Below are 24770 nucleotides of genomic sequence, written 5' to 3' on the forward strand. Positions count from 1 at the left end.
TCTCTAATGAAGAAAATTTGAAAAAAATGTGGATAGATGGATATTCAGATATTCAGATCTTCTGTGGAACTGCACTACAAAATATTAAACTGCAAGTGCATTTTAAGTGTTTTATAATCACCTTATTGACTAATCTAGTAGTTGTCCAAACAGGAGGGATTTTGACCAAAGGTGGTACAATTTTTTTTTTTAGTACTGGCGAATGCCTTTTAGGACTTGCCACAGCTGGCACATCAATTACAGTATCACAACATAGCTCAAGTTCGGCAATCGTACCTTTAAGTGGAATTGATGCAGCAATTTACACTTGCTGTTTTTCACACTAACACGGCGCCACATGACAAATGATCTTTCCATTTGCAGTGAAAAGTAAAAATGCTGATCCAAGTGCACAACCTGCTCTGAGTTGAAAAGAATTAAAAAGACTACATCTTTTCTTTTACAGCTATGCTGCACCAGCTGCCTCATTTGCAGGAAATATCTTGGATCCTGTATCAGATCCTGCACAGCATATGTACCGCTGCTGATATGTAAAATATATGACTACACAACTTCTTTAGAGACATAGCTAAAAGATTTTTTGGAGCTTTTCCTCAAAATAATTCTCTACATATTGTGTCACTGAAATCAATAATCTTGGGTCTGGTGTAACCCCATCACAACCCATGTACTCCTGTAGGTCACCTCTCCAGGGAAAACAACTATCGTCTATCTTAACTGACAGATGCACTGTCCATAATCCTTCCAACAAAGACAACTGTCCCCCAAAAGACTCCTAAAAATGAAACAGCTGGCAGTAAAACTCAGTCTGTTTGCTCCCAAACACACGCCTGTCAAATAAATCCAAGGGTGCTCCGGATTCATTTACAAGGATACTCGAGACCATTGTCTGACAGCTGAAGACTGATAGATAGCACTTCTTCATTGACAATTGGCAGACATGCTCATACTACATACTCTGGCCAACTACTCACTGTCACAGTAACAGATTAGGTGGCTTTTATTTGTGTTTTAGGAGTTTTGCATTAAGTATATTGTTGCAATGTGTTTAGTATGTGATACGTACACTGCTGGTCTCTCTGTTACATAGAATGTATATTGAACCCAAACACATGCAGTTGTGTTGGCTGTGACTTACACTTTTGCTTACCGTTGCTATACGGCCTGCAACTCTTCTACGAGACTTAACTGGGTTTGTCTAACGGGATTATGCGTCTTGGATGTACCCATAAATGAAATCACATGTGAGGAGCTGGGAGCTCAAGATATCATTAAAACGCTCGTTATGCCTTTCCTTTTACAGTCAGTCGGTCGATCGGTCGGTCAGTCAGTCAGGAAGCAACATGTATATATGACAAGAGTAGAAATTGTCTTTAATTTCACTCTTAGACTGAGGTCAAAGACTTAAAATGATTTTTGACATTTATTCATTGTCACCTAGCCACATAAACACCAACTGAGAGAAATGAAAAATAGTTGCCAGTCAGATGGTTTATTTTTTTACTTGACCATCATCATTTAGACAGAAATAAATCAGACTCATAATCCCTCTTTGTGAGATTTTTTTCCATGTTGTGCACCACACAAAGAAACAGACCACACTCATGCAAGCATGCAAGAATTCAGATTGAAAGATGGGTGCAAACTGTGTCGCATCACTTATGCTAGAGGCTGGGGGTGGTGCCTTGCTAAAAGGTGCCTCAACAGCAGACTAGCATCTGCCATCTTTACTTTTTTGTCTGTATTAGGAGTCAAATCAGTGACCCATGACCCTTTGCCTCAAAGTGCAAGACCTTATCAATGAGCTACAGCTGTCACATTATTTCATTTAGTTTTATGAGTGTGCATTATTATCTTGCAAAACAGTATTGTTTTTACCTTATGATTAATGTAGTTTACAAAAACCACATCAGTATTACCCAATTTGTGCAAATATCATTTAGCAAACCAACTTGTTGGATTCAGGTCTTTTGTGAAATAACAAATTTAGGTGAAGTATTGTAATGTTAATCTTTTAAATTCACACCAAAGTGACTGCAGAAAATCCTTAACTATCTGTGGCTATGTACTGTTGTGTGCCCCGTGCTTAATTTAAGTATACGTGTGTGCTCCTCAGAAACGTAAGCTCAGATGGGGCCGAGGCTCGGCGCAGACTGAGAGAGTGTGACGGATTGGTGGATTCCCTGCTGCATGCCCTCCAATCAGCTGTAGGGAAGAAGGATATGGATAATAAGGTTGGACATTACCTGACTACTACCAATTTAGGCTTGATCTTACACTAACATTGTTACATTGTTTATTTGGTGCTTTCCTCCAAGTCTGTGGAGAACTGTGTCTGTATTATGAGGAACCTGTCCTACCATGTCCACAAAGAGGTGCCAGGAGCCGAAAGGTTTCAGGACCCGTCAGCACCACAGGCTCCTGGCTCCGGAGGGCCACAGAGAAAGAAGAAGGATGATGCTGGCTGCTTCGGCGGGAAAAAGGCCAAAGGTGAGAAAGAGAAAGATTTTGAATCTCATTAATTAGTCACCCCTGCCAAGCAGTTTTATTTTATTTTATTTAGCCCCTTATCATTGGATCACATCAAACATAAAACAAATGTGACCAATTTGTTTGGTTGATTCTTTCTGTTTTGTAGCTAATACATTTTATCTTGATGGTAAGCCTGTTTATGTCAAAAGGAACATGCATTTGTGGAATGAGGAGCCCAAATGCAGTATGTGTGTTACACACTTGCATCTATTCTAAACAGTACATTATGCAGTTACTATTGACCCTTGTTTGTTGTCCTTGGGTAAATTAAATAAAGACAGTCTTATCAGGAACAGGGAAAAAAACAAGATGTGGGCGATTGTATATTTGAGATTTTTAACAATCTGGAGCCTCGGTAACTGCCTGGCACCTCCTCCTGTGACCATGCTGGTCACACTCTGTGTGGAATGGCATTCCACTAGCCAACCAAGAGTTTTTGCAAGTCAGCACAGCACAGCCAAGTTTATCCCACAAGTATGCAGTTCGGTTGAGGTTAGGACTATTGGCAGGACGCACTTTTAAATACAGCATTTCAGAAGCGAGTTGTTGAAGAATCTCATCTTGTTTTCTCCTCCTATTGCTTATTGCTTTAAATGACACGACTCGTCCAGTGATGTTCTCCAGTGATAAACATTCAGTCAGCATGCATTGCTGAACATAACATTCTTCCTCATTTTCAGATTCCAGTGAGGGTTTTGATGATGCCAGGGGCTAGAAAAAAAAAAGAGTCCATAACAAGCTGCGCATTAGGCATAGTAAAGATGTGACATACATTACACATGATGGCCTTAATGCACATACTCGGTTGTGCCCCTCAACCCACAAATGCAAGATCCTTACAAATAGGGCATCAGGTAGAAGGGAAATTTGCAAACGTGCCAAATTTATTGGTAAAATGCATTGTTACCACAGAAAAAGAATCTTCCAATGACGATCCCAACCTCTGGCCCACCACAAAGATGTTATATAACTAGAATGCCTCCTTTCCCTTCTCTTCTCCTGGCACGTGTTTCAATGTGTCTTATTTTTTCCCATCTCATCCTTTCTTTTTTTTTCTTTTTACATCTATATTTAACTCATTAACTACGTAACCATATCTTTTATGTTTGTATTACAAAATTGATTTCACTCACAAATTTCAAAATAAGTCCTTGTCAGTCCGCTATGTCATGAGCATGTTGTCTTTATTAGGAGCATTGTTGGCTCCTTGTCAGATGTGTTGTAAGCAACATCTCCATCTGTGTTCTCCTGAGCTCCTAGCAGCACAACAGCGTTATCTCCCCGCAGTACAACAATAATGACTGTCATAATTCAGACGGCCAATGAAGTGTGACTATACGCTGGTGACCCTCAGTATCTAGCACTCTGAAGAAATCCTTCCATTCATTTGTGTGAGGAAGGCAGAGCTTACATGTATACAGACTTCTAAAGAAACCAATTATCCACATGAACACTTTGTTGTTCATTAAATAATGAGTTGTGTGTAGCTGCGTGGCCCCTCAAGGTGTTCTTTCAAAGAGGAACATTAAACATAGTCATAAAAAAAGCACAGAGCAATATGACACCGTCGGTGAAATGGTTGGTAATTTGTTGCCTTAAGTAGGCTGCGTCTTACCTCCTCTTCTGTTAAATGTCACATTTCATATGAGTTAAAAAAAATGCCATCATGTTTCGCACCGGTGGAGTGTTTTAACTTTGATTTGTTAATGAGCAGTCTGAGATTTCGATCGCATCACTTTTTTTTCCTTTGCTACAGCGTGTTTAATGGAGCATGTTTATAAATGTGAGCAGCCTGCACAGTCATTTTTTCCCCCACTTTCAATTTGATTGTAGAAATTTGATCGTGTTGTTTTTTGTGTTTATTCAGTCTATAAAAATGTGATCTAAAAAAATCTACTTTTTTTTTCTTTTAACTCTTGATATTGCTTTTTTTCTCTCTTTACCCTATTTTGTGAGCTCCTTCAATTGTCACTCTCATGGCTATTTTCAGAAAATGATTTCTGTTGTCCTTTTTACACAGCCCTTTGACATGTAAGCATGGCTTTTTCACCATGCCCCTTCTCTCTTTTCTGTGCTTTGTCTGTTTATGGCTGCTGCTTCCTTGGCTAACTGTAGAGGAATGGTTTAATCAAGGTGAGTGCACCAGACAACCTTCTTCTATTTGTCATCCTGGTCCAAGCCATTCCCCCCTTTCTCATTCCCTTGAATATAATTTGTAGATATGCTGTGTGTAGTACTTGAAAAACCTGAAATTGGTTATACCTATTTCACATGCATTGTTGCACTTATCCACTTATTTTTTAAACCACGCCCATCTGACTTGGTCCTTTTGGATACATAAGGCACTGTGACGTATATCGTCCCTTATCCAGTGACTCAATCATGAAAACTGCTGACAGTTTTTAAACCACGGTAAAAAGTCATCCTAAAAGCTGCTATAGAGGTTTTTCTTAAAGGATCACTCTTCATTCAATTGGTATTACTGTGTGAGCGCGATGTTTCTCAAGCTTATAATTGCCGTTATAATGTTTATGTACCGTATTTTCCACTCGATAAGGCACACCAGATTATAAGGCGCACCTTCAATGAATGGCCCATTTTAAAACTTTGTCCATATATAAGGCGCACCGGATTATAAGGCACACCTTCAATTAATGGCCCATTTTAAAACTTTGTCCATATATAAGATATGTACATTTGGCCCGCGGGACGGACTTTGGACACGCCTGCTGTAGTGGCTCAATATTGGTCCATATATAAGGCGCACCTGATTATAAGGCGCATTGTCGGCTTTTGAGAAAATTGGAGGTTTTTAGGTGCGCCTTATAGTGCGGAATATACGGTAGCTAACATATGACCATGGTGGGACTCGAACCCAAAATTATCTGCTCTTGATGCTAATGGCTGCTCTATTAGGCTACTGGGCCTCTTATTTCAACATTGGGAGCACCTTTTAAGTCCCCAGAACAACTTCCCCACACTATTCATTCAGCAGTGACAATTCTTTTCATGGATGGAAAGGCCAACTTTGGCCTAAATCTACTGGATATGAATTGGAAGGATGGCCAGAAAATACAACACTGCAGTAAATTCTTACCCTTAAGTATTCATATAAAGCCACTGTACCTTTAAAAAAAAATCATCCAAGATGGTGCACTGGTTTGTAGAAATGAGAAAAGCCCCTCTGTTATGCGGTGCCTATAGCAGCTGCGGCTGACCTTTCATTTGTTCACCCAGGGCAAATCTCACTGTTCAGTTGGGTGCAATATTTTATAACTTTGCCACACACTAATAAGATCGGACTTCTTTTTCAATACATGACTCATGACAGAGTCCATGATTCATGTACATCACCCATCTTATTTTGTTATGATTGCTCCAGCCTGTGTTGTTTAATCAGTGCGTTGATTCCACCCACCAATTATCTCTATATAAAAGGAGCTAATAACTGCTCCCTTGGCTACTCGCAAAAAAACGGATGACACGGTATAAGCCACAAAGTCAGGACAGAGATGCGGTGTTGTATTATGAAGTAAAGCACACATAATCTGTAGGTGACCCATGCGGAATATCACATTACAACTAGTTTTTCGACGATGCACATCTGCAATACATCGTGACCCATGTCAAATGGCATGCCTGCATGCGTGTGGTCCTGTTCATTGTGTGAATATTGAAATACAGCTGAGTGTGAATAAAATATTCCTTGAGGAAGTATCAGTGTAAGAAAAAGAAGAAGGCGAGCTGTCATTGCAAAAGAATGATTCTCAGTTTCAGCACATCGTACAAATAACATTTCAAATTCAGTATCATTAGCACTGCATCTCTGCTTTAAAAAGTATTAGGGTAGGTGCAAGTTTTTGAATGTGACTCTTGACATTTTTGCATCAATTGACAGAAGCACATGAAAAGTACTGAAGTGAATTTTCTAAATATTTTCGGACTGAATGGATGCCTAGCGGCAACTCTAAAATTTTGTGCGACCGTCGGGGTATGCAACTAAAAATAATTAAAAGCTTCCCAACTGTAAGGTGAAGCCCTTGGTAAAATAATAATACATTAATAACTTTGATTGTTTCTTGAGTTTGAGAGTTTATTTCCCGAGCGGAAGCAGTAGCACCATTTCATTTCTTCCTTCCCTTACCCTTGCACATGGAAATGGTGCCTAATTATGGGGTTTGTCATGTACTGTAGATCTCTACTGTCTCTTGGGCATTCGCATCAGCATGACCATTAGTTGCCAGTTGTAATCACCACCCCCTGTGAATTTCCTCACATCCTTACATTAGTGAAGGTGTGTCCCTCCTAGGAAGTACCGTATTTTCCACACTATAAGGCGCACCAGATTATAAGGCGCACCTTCAATGAATGGCCCATTTTAAAACTTTGTCTATATATAAGGCGCACCGGATTATAAGGCGCATTGAATGAATAACTCAACGTTGCTCACGTTAATGCAATCACAATATAGTAACACTCGAAATAGTTAATATCACACAACACACAAAATAAACACGTAAAGCTTACTTTAATAAGTTAGTCCTCATCCACGAATCCATATTGGTCCATATATAAGGCGCACCGGATTATAAGGCGCTTTTGAGAAAATTGGAGGTTTTTAGGTGCGCCTTATAGTGCGGAAAATACGGTACTACTGTTATTGTTGTTTGTAAAGCATATGAATACAAACGTATCACCATATTAGTTGCCAGCCAATGATATAAGATCGTGTGAAAAAATAACTGCTCAGTTGTTTAAATGCCAGCACAGCATAATTCAAATGGAATAGTTCATGGTTGACAACAATACAATTCTGATAAAGACAAAAATATCCCAATTAAACAACTTAGAAATTAATTTGAAAGATCAAAATGATCTGATAACATCAATTTCCAGTCAATGAGATCGTGCCTTTTGCTTTCTCTTTCATTCAGGTAGAAAAAATGGTGAGAATGACAAAAACTACGACACATTGGATCTTCCCAAGCGTACTGACCCGACGAAAGGTAGGCGCTTCACCATCGAGCGAACATGCCAGCGAAACACAAACTGAAATTTAATTGATGGATCTGAAACAGATCAATAGTCAAATCTGTGGGATATGTTAATTGGAAGTGTGTGTGATAGCCGGCAGTTGGAGGTCTGCAATGCTATGATGGTAGCAATTCTGTATGACTATCACTGATAGTATAGTGGTTTCTATTCCAGGGTGTGGGTTCAGTTCCCAAACAGTGATTGTGTAATTGTGAGTTGGAATGGTTGCCCTGTGATTGACAAGTCACTGGGTCAGGATATCCTCTGCCTGACTTTTTTTGTTCATAATAGAAAATGGGTGGATGCATGGATGGATGGATATTTTGGTAAAAACTTCACACTAAGATAGGGACTACAAATAATCTGTGTGTTGTTCCAGTACTAAAATACTTTTATACTATTATTATTATTATTATTATTTTATAAGTGGCGTAACATGTAAAGAAGTGTTTATTATTTCAATCTGTACAGTGAAAAATATCAGCATTACTCCAAATGTAGGTGGTTTGTTGATCATTAAATAAGAAAAATAAGTGCTGATGACAGTAAGTGTACTGATGTGATGGCTAGCCTCATTTAAACCAGCAGGAGTTTGTAAGTGTAGAAAAGTGCATTGATTTGCTTCCAAAAAGTTGTATACATGCAAATCAGATTTTTCTTTGGTACTCATCTTTGTCTCTGCTAGCACCATATCAGCTTGTCAAGTTGGCAGGGACTGAGAGCAACTCTTATTCACTGCAAAGGTTTGAAAAGTTATGCAAGATTCTAATTTGGTTTTATATGGTGAAGTTAAGACTGAGGTCCTTCCTGGCAGTGCAAAATGTTCTCAGTGTCTCCTCTGTAGCAGAGGTATTTCATACCGAGGTCCGTAATGAACACAATCTTTCTGTAAGGGCTTATACTTTATTGGTGCTCCATTATTATTTTGGATAAAATGGAGACAGAATGAAAAGAGCCGATAAGAAGCAATTATGACGGGTGGAAATTAAAATTCCTTTTAGAGCTTTGATGAGTGCAGCAGCCCCTGAGATGGTGAAACATTTTCACTGCAGTTAATTGAAACCTCAGCTAAACCTTGATGCAGGATGGAGGTTAGTCGTGGAGGTAGGAGATGAAGAAAGGAGTGATGACACATGTGGTGTGCTCATCCTGCTGCCATAGAGAGTTTTTAGTTTTAAGCATAGCTTTTAGAGGGTCTCGAGAATTTCTTATAGGCAGAGCTAAATAAATGCAATTATATTATCAAAAATGAGAAAAAAATAGAAATATATTTCCAATGAACGAGAATTTCTTTTAGGAAGAGCTAAACAAATGTAATTATAGTATCAGAAATGAGAAAAATATATTTCCAACAACTGTATATAGCCATCAATCACATTTATGTAGACTTTTGACAATTAATGTAATTTGCTGCTGTATCAATTCAATTTTCAAATATATTGCCTTGAAAAAATGACACTTTTTAATTTAAGGCTACTATTGTACAGGCCTAATGTGCAATGCAATTGTAGATTGCCACATTTCTCTCTCATGTGTCACATCTGTTTATCTGTCAATGCATGATTTACATGTCAATCTGATGAGGAAAAACAGGGCAGACATTTAGGGTCCCCATAATTCCAATAGATGCACAAACAAATTACACAACTACATTGTTTAAAAAGCCATTATGACTGTGCACACTACACTAAAAGAGAGCCAAAGTCAAACATTTTTTTGTCTCTGAGTATTCGACTGTTTTAAAATGAGGATTAGCAGCTGGGGATTGAGCCTGTAGGCCAGAATCCCTCTGAAACTGACAAGTGATGATTTTCCTTTTTCAAATTCTGTGCAGTCGTCAAAGCAATTATGTATTAGGTTAGAAAGGCCTCAGCAAGTTTGCCTTCTTGCTTTTTCACTTTCATCTCAGCCTTTGCCACCTCAGTGGTCTCCATTGTTCTGCTCATAATCACACATCAAACAATTGAGAAAACAGCCATGTTTTTTTTTCTTTCAGTTGACAACAATGCATCTCACTGTTTTGTCTTGCAAGAGTGTTTAATTTTTGCACAGACAAACAGTTATGAATTGTATTGCATAGTACAACCCTCTTTGATATCATCATCTCACAGGAGAGCTCTTGTTGAGAAATAATGAACACAGACTCCTGTGCTACCAGCGTTGATGAGCTCTCTGTTGCACTGAAAAGTGTGAGACTCGATTGAATTAAGAAAACGTGAGCCACACTTCTATTGTTCCACCCTGCTGCTGTCGCTGCGCATATTTCACTAAAAGGCTCCCTGACATGAATCTGATTCTTCTAAACAAAATCACTACTCCACCCCAAAGGCATGATGAATGTCCTGGTGCAGTGAGACCATTTTTTCAAGCAGATCCTTTTTTCAAGATAAAGCATCTTTGCGCCTTTAAATGCCAAGCCTCCAGTGTGGTACAATTATAGCACATGGGAAGGGAAGTACTACATCTACAGTTTATGTTGCTTAAAAACAGGATATTCTAAATGATAGATTGTGTGCTCTAAGTTTCAAGCAGCAGTTTTATACACTGCAGATTCTCTGTTTTTTTGTGGGTAGATTTTTAGATAGAAACGCTGACGTTGGGTCTTGCAGATGTACTGATTGCTGCAGTAAGCCACACACTCATGTTCAGACTAAACCATAGGTGTCAAACTCAAGGCACGGGAGCCAGATACGGCCCACCAAATCATTTTATGTGGCCCACGAAGAAAAATTGTGCATCAACTTCATATGTCGATATTAAAATTACAAATTAACTTCACATAAACTTGTTATCAGTTTGTTGTGTAAACTATACTGTCTATCATATAAGGTGTTGACAGTAATAATGGCCTTTCGAAAAACTTTGTTTGAAACCCTGGACTAAACACAGCACACTAAACACACTATGTACCGTATTTTCCGGACTATAAGGCGCACCGGACTATGAGGCGCACCTTCAATGAATGGTCCATTTTAAAACGTTGTCCTTATATAAGGGGCACCGGACTATAAGGCGCACCATTAATGCATCATGTCAAATTTTTAATCCAAATCAAATCATTCTGCATTTTATCTTTTTTGTTTTCAACTTCAGACACAACACATTACTTTATAATCACAAAATAATGATCCATACTCTTTTTGATTCATGATTCATAGTCTTCAGCGGGCCACTTATGATTGATTTCATGACACAATGCTTTGGGCCAGTTTAAATTTAGGAATTTGGTCCATATATAAGGCGCACCGGACTATAAGGCGCACTGTCGGCTTTTGAGAAAATTTTAGGTTTTTAGGTGCGCGTTATAGTCAGAAAAAAACAGTACTTAAGATACCTTCCCAAACTCACTCCTGCCTCACTCCCTGCTGTCTCAATTCGTAGAAAGGTGAAAACCAATTACTAAGACTGCCGAATGGACACTCTCTCACTGGATGTATTGAGCAAATGACACAAGTAAAAGAAAAAAAGGACAAACAGTTTGCATCCATATACTTACCAAAAAATGCATTCTTTTTGTTTTGTTCCTTAGTTTGTTTAATCAACAGACAGGGCAACTTTGACTGTCAGCATTGAGTAAAAAATCATTAGCTGCTGGCAACTGTGGCTTTAATTTTTAGAGGGTAAATTTGTTGCACTAATACTAGACATCTATAATTGCAAAAATAATTTCTGAACATATTTCATCTTCTGAGGCACCAAGCATTTTTTTTATGTAAAATGTAGTATTATTTGAGTCAAATTGGGAAAATGCACATGCATCTAGAAGGCGGTGTCGAGAGAAAAACAAACAAGCAAATGACTAATCGTCGAGGAATTTGATCGTCGACCTGGTCGTGACTATTCGATTAATCCTAACAGCTCTACAAACCAGTCAAATTCAGTGCCAGTCTTTTTTTTAACAATTTGGCCTTTTGATTTCACAATCAACACACCCCTGTGGACCAAAGCCCTTGTCCAATAGGTAATGTTATGTGGAAATGTTCTATGTCGGGTGCCTCTTTTAACATGTTATTGACCTGAGATGTATTGTAAACATGATATTTGTAGCTGACCACAGTCTGAGTGTGTACAGTGGTATTATACAAGAGGTCACGCAGTACGCCTTCATTACATTGCTGTATTTAAGATAATATCCACATGTGGTCCAAATCCAGGGGTTGCGAAATCCACACATTTGAACAAAAAATATAATCCCAGCACAGTTTCTGAAGATAGTTTATTTAGCTTTCATTCTTCATCCTAACTCTGTCAAGTGTTAGTGTAGGAACAGAGCACGCTTGCTATATGGCTGTATGTGTGTATATAAGGGGAGAACTGCCGGCCGGGAGTGTCATTCTCTACACAAGAGTTAATCCAAAGTATCCATCACACTTAAGCATGTGATGGATTGATGGGGCCGGAGCAAGCATTAGATGAGGGATGCTTGCTGACACCAATCCAGACAGCAAATCCCTTCAGCATCAGCCGGCATCAGAATTGGCATCATGCATTCTGGATGCTACGTCCACTTCGAGGCAGAGGGACTGGAGATGAGGCTATGGTGCACCAATCCAGTAGAGTGGAGGGGGATGGGAAACCAGTGTGCTTCTCAATCAGGATTCAACATTTGCCCAACATACTAATCAGATTTGTGCTGATTTTGGCACGCTAATCGGCATCAAAAAGGACTGTAAATTAATAGCGAAGCATGTGTGGGTTTTTCGGGCATTTTAATTATACTGAGATTATATTTTGATATAATACTTATATTTATTTTGAGATTTATATAGAGCTAAAAATGTATTGATTTGTGTTTTTCTTTTTTTCTTTTTATAAGAAACACAATCCACCTGCAAGCCACGATTTAAATATTATGATTGATGTTGCAAAAAGCACAAGGTCGAGAAGAGAAAGTATGTTGGACTAGTTATTGAAACAAAAATCTGCCATAATGGAGTACACCAGCAAACAGAAGAGTGCTGATTTAGACATGAAAAGACGACGTGTTTTCCAACCAACGTCTGAAGAAAATATGGCAATGACATGTTAACAGGATGTGAGCAAAAATGAATTATTAAGTTAGCGTGTTCATCTCTTAACATGCTCTCCTCTGTTACAATTTGCCAATTTGATTGCTTCAAGGTCTTACCACGACTGAAGACACCAGGGCATCCATTTTTTATACAATATGACAGCTTTCAGATTCCCATTCCTTCCTCCTTTTTAAATGCATGCTGGCCATCACCTGCGAGTGACTTCTCATCCCAGTGTTCCATGGAATTCACTGGGGAGAAGTTTTATGCAGACTGCTAGGAATTCTGTGATTCCCTTTAGCTTGCCTCTCAGACCTAGGTGAGCATTTATAAAAGCAGATGTCATGTTCTCTATATTGTCCATATAATTTTTTCCCTCTCTTTTCTTTTGTTCACATGAATTTATGTTTCTGGCTAATTCATAAACAGACACATGCACACTAACATAATCACACATTTACCATACATGACATTCATTTTAAAAGCCCATTTCACTTTTGTCCGAAGCATTTCAGCAGATGTTTGTTTTAAAGTAAAATTCAATGAAGCACAAGTCGACTGATAATTGCGTCCCACAGGAAAATATTTATCCTTCTTTCTGTGTATTTAAGGTAAATATAGCTAGGCTTTACAGCTCCTTTGGGTCCATATAAAGCAAGTCTTTGTAGTGGTGATATCTTGGATCTCGTCAAGAATGGTGTTTGGACATTCCTGTCAGTTTGAAGTCAATTTGCCAGCCTGTTTTATGCTCCCTTCATTAATTTGTCCTGTTTTTTTGAAATATTCCACAGTTGGATTTAATTAACCTGTCATTGCATCATCAGCGAGCTACAAAAGACTCCTGCTGTGCTAAAATGGTTTTTCATTGCCGGGAAATTTGGTGAAAAATGGCCAATGGATACCTGATGGTGAGAGGCAGTTATGGAGGAAGTATGAGATAGGGGGTCTGAGCTGTCTATTTGTCTCTTTTGGCACTCTATAACTCTTCCCCCAGCTGTCACTTCCCGTCGACCATTCCTTCTCACCAGGATGCCTTTGTGACCCAAAGCCGATGGGCAGCTGCACAAGACACAGGCTTGCAGCCGCTTTTTGCTTTGCTTTGTCAGCATCCAACAAAACTTAGGCCAACTGCAGCATGACCATGCTAATGTCCCATGCCCTGGGGCTGTCCATAGAGGTGCCAATCGACAGAACAGTCCAAATGGGTGCCAGGGGAGATAATGAAGCTTTGACTCCTGGCTGCTGTCCATATAGAGGGGGATGTAGGGAGGGGTGCCTTTGAAGACAAACGGTGAATATATTTTTTTCAAATACAAGCTTCTATCACTTTCCCTCAAGCTTAGGTTGAGGATTCTTGGATGCTCTGAATTAATTCAGGATTCTTGGGTTGAAGAGTTTGGTTTCTATGAATCCTGCATTTTAACCAGGGGCTTTATCACAATATAAATTATAGCATAGTCCTAGAAACACTTTAAAATACTCCTAGCTTTATACTTAAGGCAATGTGTTGATGCATTTGAAACAAGCAAATGAAATTGTAACAATGCCATAATAAAGAAAAAGTGTGTATGTGAAAAGCAGTTTAATTTGCAGCCACTATAGTTGGACTAATATTCAGTTTTATATTATCCGCTTTGTGGAATGACTATTGAGGCTTCTTGTTTGACTGTCAAGTCAAACTTGTCTATACCACATTACCACCACATTATAGCGGGTGTTCGCTGTCATGGCTATAGTCTGATAAGCCCCATCCATTATTGTGATGCTCCTCAAAGTGTGGCTCAGATAAAAGAGAATGCATTACTAAAACCCCAAAGGTCTTACCAATTTACTTAGTTTTGTTTACAGACTTCCATAGCTGATCGTTTGGTAAATAATGAAGCTCGGAGTGCTCCGGCTCTTATTAAACCAGCAACACACATCGCTCATAATGATATCGTGAGGTGCTGCCTTTTTGTGGCCTTTCAAGAGTGTTCATTAGTTTCCCATGTGGCCACATAATTTTGTATAAAGACATGAAAGCAAGCTGGTGGGGTCAAATGTGCATGAGATGCAGATGTGGCATGAGGGTGGAGACTCAACAACTTGAGGTTTTCCTACTGAAACAATGCAGACAATATAAAAACAAACAAACATTGGTGTCCATATATTTTAAGTCATATTTTCCTCCCGCCAAACTGGGGAAAAAAAAAAAATGGAGTTAACTTTAAGTCAGGACTGCAAATTAAGGTTAGGTATGTTCCATCTGCACCAAGAGAGAGGGATTATTTTATGTCTTGTTGTTTGGTTTCTGTTTTTCTATCCATCACTCTTCTTGATGCACAACCTCCTTTTCTCTCCTGGTAATACAAAAAAAAAAAAAAACAGCAAAAGGATTATTTTGAGGCTGAGGCTGTTTGATTGATGAGCATCACTTTCTGACAAGCAATGGCCTGGGTGTTTGTGGTGCCATGTTTGTGTATTAATAGAGATCCAGCTGTTTTGCAACAAACCTACCCTAGACGAATGCTGATGGCAGAGTCTGGGTGGTGTTTGTGTGATAGAGAAGTTGATTTTCGATTGTCTTACTCCTCCCGTCTCAGATAATCCATTCAATTTTACCAGCCTGCCTCACTGCTGCTGCTTATACTTAATTGCAGTCAGTTCAGAAACAACATGAACCGGTGGCGTGTTACACACTGTGGAAAAAAAGTTCATTATATGGCTGTCACGAACAAATCAATTATCCTTTTGATGATTCCATCGATTACTCGGGTACAAATTTTATGGTCGACTCAGCCAAATTAGCTTGTATTAAATGCTTCTAATCCTTTACATGTCATTTCCATTTTGTTGGCAATGCGTTTGCTGGCAAGAAGTTTGTTTTACTGAATTTAGGTGTTCAATATTGCCTTTGGACTTATCTGGCTACCTATCGAGAGTATGCTTTGTCATTGTGTTTTACCTCAACCAAAATTTGGTTAGGTTGTTCAGTTCTTTCCCTAATTTGAAGAGAGTTGAAGAGTTCCGTAATTTCTGTGCTATAAGATGCTTTTTGCACAAACTTTATACAATCCTGCGTTTTATAGTCCAATGTGGCTTATGTATGGATTTTTCATGATTTTTATGATATTGTAAAAGGATTTGTTTTGGTAATACAGGTCATAGAAACGAGGACATTTCATTTAAAACACCTGCGGCTTATATTTGAACAAAACTGAATGTTTCCCTAATTTTAGCTGGTGCGGCTAATATTCAGGTGCGGCTCATAGTCTAGAAATGCTAGAGGATGATCATTTGCTTAGAAAAATAGGCCAACTCACAATAACGCACACGTACATGCATCTACACGTGCACACACACACGCTCTTCTTAAATGTCCCTTGTGTCTACAAAGTGAAAATAAGATAGCCAGCAGACAAGCAGGAGATGACTGGAGATCACAGTGATAACTCAGTAGATGATTGCACTCACCTTATTCTGACCTGCATCAGAAGAGAGACCACAGACAATTCGGGCAGACATTAAGCACTGACTAAAAAAGGTAAAATATATTGTTTGTTAGTTTTTAATCTGTGGCCCAAAAGAGCAACAAGAATATTTTAACTAAATAGGTCCAGTGAATTTCCCGAGTGTACTGTCATCTATCCTTGTTTAACTGCAAATACCAGCTCCATTTACTGTCTGGTTTTAGGTGGTGCTTGACCAAAGCACTGTAGATGGGAAAGAAAATATGAATATTCATATTTAATTAGCAAGAACTGCATGATAAAAAAAAAACAGAAGCCGGTGAGTCACAGTGCTCCATTTTAATCTAAGTTGGAGATGAACAGGATTGTTTCTAAAAAACTGATTAGGCACAGTTACCCGGAAAGATGAGGATCGTGCAGAAGGATGCTGAATGCCACGTTCCACTCTAGTGTAGTGCCTATCAAAGTGAGTAGATGTGATTGATGGTCTTACTTGGAATCAAGGCAGGGTCATATCATGTGCATCATGATTCTGCTGCTGATTACATGACTTTTCCCATTTTAACTAATTGTGGTTGTTTTTATGAATGCTGGAATTCCTGGCATATATGTATTTTGCTGGTTCCAGCAGCAGGGCTACCTCACCCTTTTAGAATTGTGTGCAGTGGTTGTATAAATGCAATTGTAGGATTTAAGATTGTAAAGTTCTTCCCAAATTTTAACATGTGTGATGGGAAGCCCAACTTTTATAATGGAGTTTTAGTGTTTCTTTGCACGCTAGCATCATCCTCCCGCTCCCCCCAAAAATGAGAAATTCACATTTTCTGAAAATACATTTTCCACGGGTGAAATGGTATTATCATAAAAAATATTACTGTATAAACATTAAGTCAAATCTAAAAATTATTAGCAATTGAAGATATTCTGAAGGGAAAAACACTAGGTTTGCTTCTAATTTGAGCCCACAGACCAATTGCAAACTCTCTATTTCCTCTTGCAAATAGCAGGAAGGAAGTCTTTGTTAAAATGTTTATTTGATTGTGTCTGTATTCCGCGACTGGTCTGCTGAAGTCACAATTTTTAATAGCAAGGTTGCCTTGGCCACGCGCCAGGTTTTATTTCATCCATTTATCTCTCGCTGCTGTTGACTTGGCATCTACCTCCACATTTCTGAATGATCCTGACAGAACAATGTATACTCTCCGATATCTTACTTGTGTGTCACTTGGAAATTTACTTTGGCATTCTGTGCCTGTCTGCATGTTCATCCTAGTGTGCTTTGTCTAATTGCTGATAATGTCATTATGTTCCCATCAGAGAGAGGCCTAATGATTAACAGAGATGGATGTGGTCTGTGCAAGCAGGATCAAAACATCAAAAACTCCGCTCTCATTGGATCAATACTCTCCTGCTTGTGTTCTCCTTGTTTGTCATTCTGAAACATTGACTCTCATTAAACTTTAATACTTTAGTTAGCGGGCATGTTGTGTCCAAGAATTACTGGCGGTGTTTGAGCAATATCTGATGTCAGGTCTGTCTTTTCCGGGTCCTAATTGTGTGTCTGTTTCCTTCTAGGTTTTGAGCTTCTTTATCAACCAGAAGTGGTAAGACTTTATCTTTCTCTGCTGACCGAGAGCCAAAACTTCAACACCCTGGAGGCTGCTGCTGGGGCTCTGCAGAACCTTGGTGCTGGGCAATGGACTGTGAGTGCAAAGATGGGGAAATGGGAGAGCAGACACCGAGCTTGTCATATTTATTTTTTGCAGCTATAGTGTTTTTTTTTTTTTAATTATATTTCAGATTGATGAGTAATGTGTTGAGGAATCAAAAGGTTCACTGTAACTCCTAAAAAAACAACAACTAAAGTTTGCCGTGTAGCGTCCCCTCCTCCTTTCCTTATCACTGCACATTACCAACTTAAAGACTCATATGCACTGTCAGTTTGTCATATTGTCCTCTTTTTTTATTAAAAAAAAAAAAAAAAAGATGGTGCAAATTAGGACAGAATGTTTTATTAAGTGGGTTCATCAGTTAATCGAAAAATAATTGACAGATTAATCGATTATAAATCATTGTTAGTGAGCAGCTCTAAAATGTGAAAATCTGCAGCTAATCCATGTGATCGCTATCAGCAGCATAAAACCATGATCAGAACACCCCTAAAATTAATTATACTATGATAACTATATAATAATAACTATACGTGTTAAGTTAAAAGCAAGCGTATGAAATAAAGATACACACATCTTGAGTACAGAGTGTAATCGTGTAATTCTAACAGCCCTATGTTGGGCAACTATTGCACATATCACTGTTAGATGTTTGCCTCTGATGATAGATGAGATGAGAAAATCCGTGGCCAGGATCAGACATTTATTCCAATTAAAGCAGCAGGAGCAGGAGATATACTGAGAGGCTGTTTGGCTTGAAAGCAGCTGTGAATTATGAACAGGAAAGGCTACTTTTTAGATTCTAGCAAAGCTTATGCTTGTTTTTTCGTGTGTGTAAATACTCACGTGTATTTAGCCCACAGCAGCCATCGGGGCAGTGTGACCTTTCAGTCGTATGACATTGTCATCAGCAGGGCACCCCTGGCTACTTTAGAAGAATCACATGAGTGGTTCATTTTAATCCATCACTTACTGTCACATTTTATCCACTCAGTTCTTTAGCTGGAGTGATTCCCAGTAAAGGTGGTCATTTTGAGGACAAATCCTTTTCTCTTTTGCTACATTTTTTCCTCCTGTGGAACCTGATCAGCAGGTCCTCAGGCCAGATTCAGCAGCAAGCAGAGCTGCTTATACATTTATCATATCTGTCCGCTGGACTAAGCCTGTGCTCCCTCCGTTGGCTTTGCTCCTCAAAATTCAAACCTTCAATTTACCTTTGCATATTGGTGTCGCTGGGTGTTATCGGCTATAAGTGGTACTACTGCCATCTTGTGGCTCCAAATGTATCTAACCAGATTGCTTTTCAATGATAGGCTTGAATAAACACACCTTAGTCTTTCTTCTAATTTTACATCAAATGTATATTTTTTGATAATAATGTAATGGTAGAATTTGGTCAAATTTGAATTCTAGTATAATTTTTTCTACTCAAGCCCTTGTGGCACTCCAAAGTAAATGTTAAACAGTCAACATGCACTCACATCTGGCCCTCTGTTCCCCCCCTACAGTGGTCCAACTACATCCGGGCAACAGTGCGTAAAGAGAAAGGTCTCCCCATACTGGTAGAGCTGTTACGCTCCGATTCCGACAAGGTAGTCCGAGCTGTGGCCATCGCCCTGCGCAATCTCTCCATCGATCGTCGCAACAAGGACCTCATTGGTAAACACTCAAGCCATGTTATGTCGACACACACGCATTATGACCTTTTTAATGTGTCCACCGATTGAGGTAAAAAGACATTTTATTGCTCGTCAAATTGACTCTCATTGTCTTGCCTAATAATTTCTGATTCATGTCTGATTCGGTTATTTTTATTGGCAATAACTTTTATTATTACTATTATTTATTAATAGGAAGTTATGCCATGAGGGACCTGGTCAGTAACTTGCCCAGCGGACAGCAGCGACCAGCCAAGAACTTAGAGGAGGATACCGTGGTCGCCATTCTCAACACCATCCACGAAATTGTCACAGACAGCTCGGAAAACGCCCGGTCTCTCATTCAGGCCCAGGCCATTGAGAAACTAGTCGCTATCAACCGGACCAGGTGCCACTTGCATTTCCGATCTATCTGCACTGTCTTTTATCAAATACCTGATAATTTATTTTAAATCAATTACATTTCCCCAAAAATGAGGACAGCTCATAGAACTTGGGCCCACCACAGCTGCGGGTTCTGCGTGCTGGGAATTGAGTGTTTGCAAATAATCAGGAACCTATTCGTGTGTGGTGGATTACTTCCCTGCTCTTGTTCCTCTTTGATAGCATGGGTTGAAAAATGCTGAAAGAAGAAATAAAATACAATGTAAATCAATTAAAATGGCAAACAAATTTCATTCAGCGCATGCATCTGTTGCTGTAAACTGCTTTGTCTTCTCCTCGATTCAAAAACACATGACTAGTCAACCTCACAACTACTATCCCTACTCTGCAAATACCCTTTACGTTTACATCCATCCAGTTCATTTTTGGTCATGGATGCCAGATTTTCTTTCCGTCCGTCCGTCCGTCCGTCCGTCCGTCCGTCCGTCCGTCCGTCCGTCCATCCATCCATCCATCCATCCATCCATCCATCCATCCATCCATCCAGTAATCCGTAGTGTCACAGTTTTGCAGTTGTTAGATGTGAAGAGAAAATTCCACCACGCTTAACAATGCCGTTTTCAAAGTTGACACAGTATTTATCAGGCTAAGAACCACTTGAAATTAATAGAGAGACAGTTTATCCACACACAGTCCAACCACTTATGTGTCCTTTCACATCTACTGAGATTGTGTTACTTTTAGGTGAGAGCGCTTCTAGGTGTAATTAAAGCTGGTGGTTCAGTACAGTCGTTAATATAAGAAAATACGGCTTTGAATTCTTAACAAAGACTCTGAAGCCACTGCGGGGACTAGCTTGACTGTTGCTACCACACGCGTTTGTCACTCGTATGGAGGTATAGTCGAGGGACTTTGACGCTTTGGGATATTTTTGTGATTCATTTTCACTTCTTTCCTTGCCCTCGCAGCCAATCACCCAGAGAAACAAAAGCTGCATCTCATGTGCTGCAGACTGTGTGGAGTTATAAGGAATTAAGGAACGCTTTGACAAAGGATGGCTGGAACAAGAGCCATTTTCAGGTACAGCATATGTCAGTGGTTTTGTTTTTCACATATAAAACACACACGTCTCTGAAGCTGAATTTAAAACCAAAAATAAGAAAATACTGCCCCTGCAAAATTGTCTTGGTCGTTTCCGTTGACACGATGAATTATCATTTTATTGATAGTCTATAATTGTGGTTATTGTTTACTGTCTAGATAACTCCAAGAGGTCATATACTATATTGTTTCAAATAATTGGGTTACTTTATCTTTTATTGTAGCTAAATAAGAATGACAAACTAGTCACATAATCTTTTTAAAGGGAATATGCTTGATATAGCTGTCAACCTGGTAGTTAGCTAGTAGTTAATAAATAAGCACATATAAAGCACATCTGTCAAGACCTTCATGAAAGTCTAAAAGTTTGTGACTCCTCAAGGAATATCACCTAGTAACAAAACTGTGTTTATTTTGCCCATGAAATTAGCAGCAATAATGAAATGTGGAACAACACTTCTCTTTCAGCCCACGATGACAGCAACCCCTAAAGCAACCAAGAATGGCAAAACGGGTTATGATGATACAACTCTGCCCCTTATGGAGAAGAACCAAGGTCAGACAAAACTTTTCACTTGTCTATAAAAGCCATTTGGCACGATACAGCAATGAGAAACACAAAAGGCTTCGCGGCAAAATTAGCTGGCATTATTTGATTCACACTCCAAAAATAATCCCTGTGACAAATTTGAAGGAATTAAGATCACATGTGGGTCTCTTTTGTAATTGGAAGCATAAATCTGACAATATTCAATGTTACTTTATTGTAAACAAATCCTATTAAGCTACTAAATTTCTAATCAAAGCCACATATCTAAACAGTCTTATCTTAATCTTCCATAAATTGATAGAACCGTCATCACAGTAGTTGTAGCCTGGTTAGTATCACAGCCACACAATATGTAAACAGGAATAAAAAAATGGATATCCGGTATGGCCAGTAGTATGTCTTATCTCTGAAGTAAAAAAACAGTCTTACTTTCGATGATGAGTAGCACAGTATGGTAAAGTGGTGGTTTTAATGATGTATTGATTTTGAACCCAAACGTTCTTTTTTCTCACCCCCCCAACCCTAAACGTAAAAACAAGAAGGCACATACATAAATAAGAGCAATGAATAAACAATAAATAAATAAATAAATAAATAAATAAATAAATAAATAAATAAATAAATAAATAAGAGCAGCATGGTTGAAATGGAGGTAATTTATTTGTAAGAGAGCAGTGGTGACCGTGCAGTTGATAATATTTATATTCATTATTGCCCATGGCATTAACATACATTATGTGTTTACTACTAACTGACCTTCTCTGACCTCATTAGATGGGTACTCCACCATTGACCAGAGGGACAAAGACTGCAAGTACAAGACAGGCGACAGTTCAGTGGACCTGACAGAGCGGGAGCCAGTAAAGGTGCCAGCAGAACTTTTCTTTTCTCCATGGGCGATTAGGGCATAGAGGACAAAGTATCGGCGTCTCATTGAAATATTGTCACATGTTCCCCTCTTCCAGCCTCCTTCTTTTTTTTTACTCTCCCTGTCGTCTTTCCAAGTTTTCTGTGGTGGTTCTCAGGGGAACATTTTAATCTTATGAAGTCTTTAAAGCGGATGGAATTTGTCGTTCTCGTTCCTTTATGTGTCTGTCTGCTAGAGCTGCACGATATTTAAAAAAAAAAAGTAATGCCTCTGGATATTGTTCTCTGATTGGATGGTGATGCAAATTTATGGTTGGAGCTGTCAGATAAAAGCATACAATTTCATATGAATTTCCTGCACGTCTATGGGATACATATATTCCCCCCCCTGATTTTTTCCATCATTATTTATTTATTTATTTATTTATTTATTTCAGTAACGCGCAGCCCTTCTGTCTGCAGCTCGGGGATGTGTATGCCCTCAGTTTTGTGAGCCACTAGTTAATTAAGTGGAACCTTTTGGTGTCTGTGAAGTAATTAAGCTTGCACTGATTAAAATAGTTGCCAACAACGACCTCTCATGGAAAAACACCCTTCCCTTGACAATGTAGAGACTGAGGCTGTATCAAATGATTGCCAGCGTCTGATACTGAATTCAACTTGTCAGTTTGTTAATTGCAGAGCTTATTTGAAATGCACCATCAAACTGCCGTATCTGTCAGATGACTCAAGTAAACTTCATAAAAAATCAACAGGTTAATCGATTATTAAAATGATCGTTTGTCGCCACCGAAAGCAAACCCAATGTCAAATACACAGATTTAAGGCTGTTAACATTTAGCTCTCACGTGTTGGGGACATATCTTTACCCAGCAGTATGTTATGTAACCTACTGTTGTATTGCTAATTTTTTCTTCTAGCATTATTTTTCAATTGAGTCTTCTATCAACCAACATTAGATTTTCCAGATAGCAACTTGTATTCGTTAATACTAATCCCTCCTTTCTTTTGCATGTCGCTACTGTGCGTCTTCTTTCCCCTTGCAGCTTGTTCACAGCAGGAAATTAACACCCCCTTCTCTATACTTGGCTGCATGTGTATACTTGACTGTATTGGTCCAATGCATTGACGTGCTTTTATTTTGCTTTGTGTTCTTTTAACCCGTCCTATTGCACAGAATGACACAAGTAGGAAACACTATATCAGGAGTAATAGGCCTGCAGTCAGTCTGGTGGACGCTTGTGACGTTAATCCACAGCCTGTTGATTCCTGGGTCTAAGTGCATGCATGGTAGGTCTGAAAAAGAAAATCACAAAGTAACCACCCTCACCCCTAAGTTGGACTGTAGCACTCAGACCTTATTCATTCCTCATTTGTTTGTAGATTCCATTTAGTTTCCACCCACCAGTTTGTGTCACTGATCACCCTCATCCGACGTGTCACCTGGTTGTACTGTACGCACACAACTCACTGATTTTACACAATGAAATATGTTGTAATCACTTGAAAGTTTTATTATTTGGATGACAATTGGACTTTGTTATTTGGGTAAAAAACATAACGATGATGCAGTACCTACAACGCCAATATTTGATACGGCTCCGGAATTGAATCTCATTTCACGTAGTGACTGTGATAGTGTGTCCTTTTTAGTAAAGCAGGTCCGTCACCGACCTAATTTGGCACCTCGGGGAGCATCAATGCAGCATTAACAAAAACAAATGTGACTTCTCGGCTCTGGAGAAGCTGTACGGAAGTCAACGGGCTTTTGAGTGTGATTGCAATTCACCTGTTGTCGCCTGATTGAAATGTGCATCGAGATCCACTTGCTGCCTCCCCTGACAGCCTTTGCTCAAATTGATGGCAAATGATGAAGGGGGGGTCATTTTTCAGCACTCCACATGGATGCTCTTGGGGCGCACCCTCAATTAAAAAAAAGATATGCACACATAAATTTTGCGAAACACATTATAAATTACTCTCCTTTGAATTATGAATTACTTTGTCATTGCTGAAGGTGTGGGAAGGTAAATTTATGGTCACACTTGTAACAACATGTAAATCATGAGGCGATATGTACAATTTGCAACTCAATAAATATGCACACACATACACGCCTCTGCACATTTAGTATTAGTGGTGACTGTCATTTTCATGTTCCAATGTCTCCGTTTTGTTACTGTGTGGTTTATTACTCTACATTGCTGTTAGCCTGGTGTAAGTCTATGTTTTACTTTGAGTGTTGTCTTCTTCATTTGTCCCCAATTCTTATTACTGACTAACTCACGTGTCCCAAATGTCATGTCTGACTTTCATTTGTTTCTCGACATGGCTAATCATCATCTTTTCATCTTCATCCTACTGCATCGCAAGAAATTATAGATTGTGGCAATGGTGGTATTTTGTATGAAAAAAATAAATCTTTAAAAAAGAAACACTTTTTTTAAAATCATGGAGAGAAAAAAACAACAATGCTAGTATTTATTTGACTTCATTTAAAGTCCAAGAGCTAA

At 39.0% G+C, this 24770-nt stretch overlaps 1 protein-coding gene across 11 annotated transcripts in view; it reads left to right on the top strand.

Annotated features, from left to right (window-relative positions):
• Window positions 1-24770, top strand: part of arvcfb (ARVCF delta catenin family member b) — a 136522-nt gene that overhangs the window by 108562 nt on the left and 3190 nt on the right. For 9 of the 11 annotated variants that reach the window (XM_088376148.1, XM_088376146.1, XM_088376147.1 and 6 more), the window contains 11 exons: window positions 2117-2234; window positions 2319-2490; window positions 4648-4665; window positions 7467-7538; window positions 17603-17730; window positions 19206-19356; window positions 19551-19743; window positions 20708-20819; window positions 21309-21396; window positions 22165-22256; window positions 23435-23547. In XM_088376148.1, coding sequence (XP_088232274.1) covers window positions 2117-2234; window positions 2319-2490; window positions 4648-4665; window positions 7467-7538; window positions 17603-17730; window positions 19206-19356; window positions 19551-19743; window positions 20708-20819; window positions 21309-21396; window positions 22165-22256; window positions 23435-23536 — 1246 coding nt within the window. In that variant the 3' untranslated portion in view covers window positions 23537-23547. The remainder of the gene's footprint in view (window positions 1-2116; window positions 2235-2318; window positions 2491-4647; window positions 4666-7466; window positions 7539-17602; window positions 17731-19205; window positions 19357-19550; window positions 19744-20707; window positions 20820-21308; window positions 21397-22164; window positions 22257-23434; window positions 23548-24770) is intronic. The other 2 variants (XM_088376152.1, XM_088376151.1) reach the window with 2 other exon arrangements.

This window comes from Syngnathus floridae, chromosome 5, assembly GCF_059516105.1.
Source record: "Syngnathus floridae isolate MCC-2025c chromosome 5, RoL_Sflo_1.0, whole genome shotgun sequence".
NCBI classification, from domain to species: domain Eukaryota; kingdom Metazoa; phylum Chordata; class Actinopteri; order Syngnathiformes; family Syngnathidae; genus Syngnathus; species Syngnathus floridae.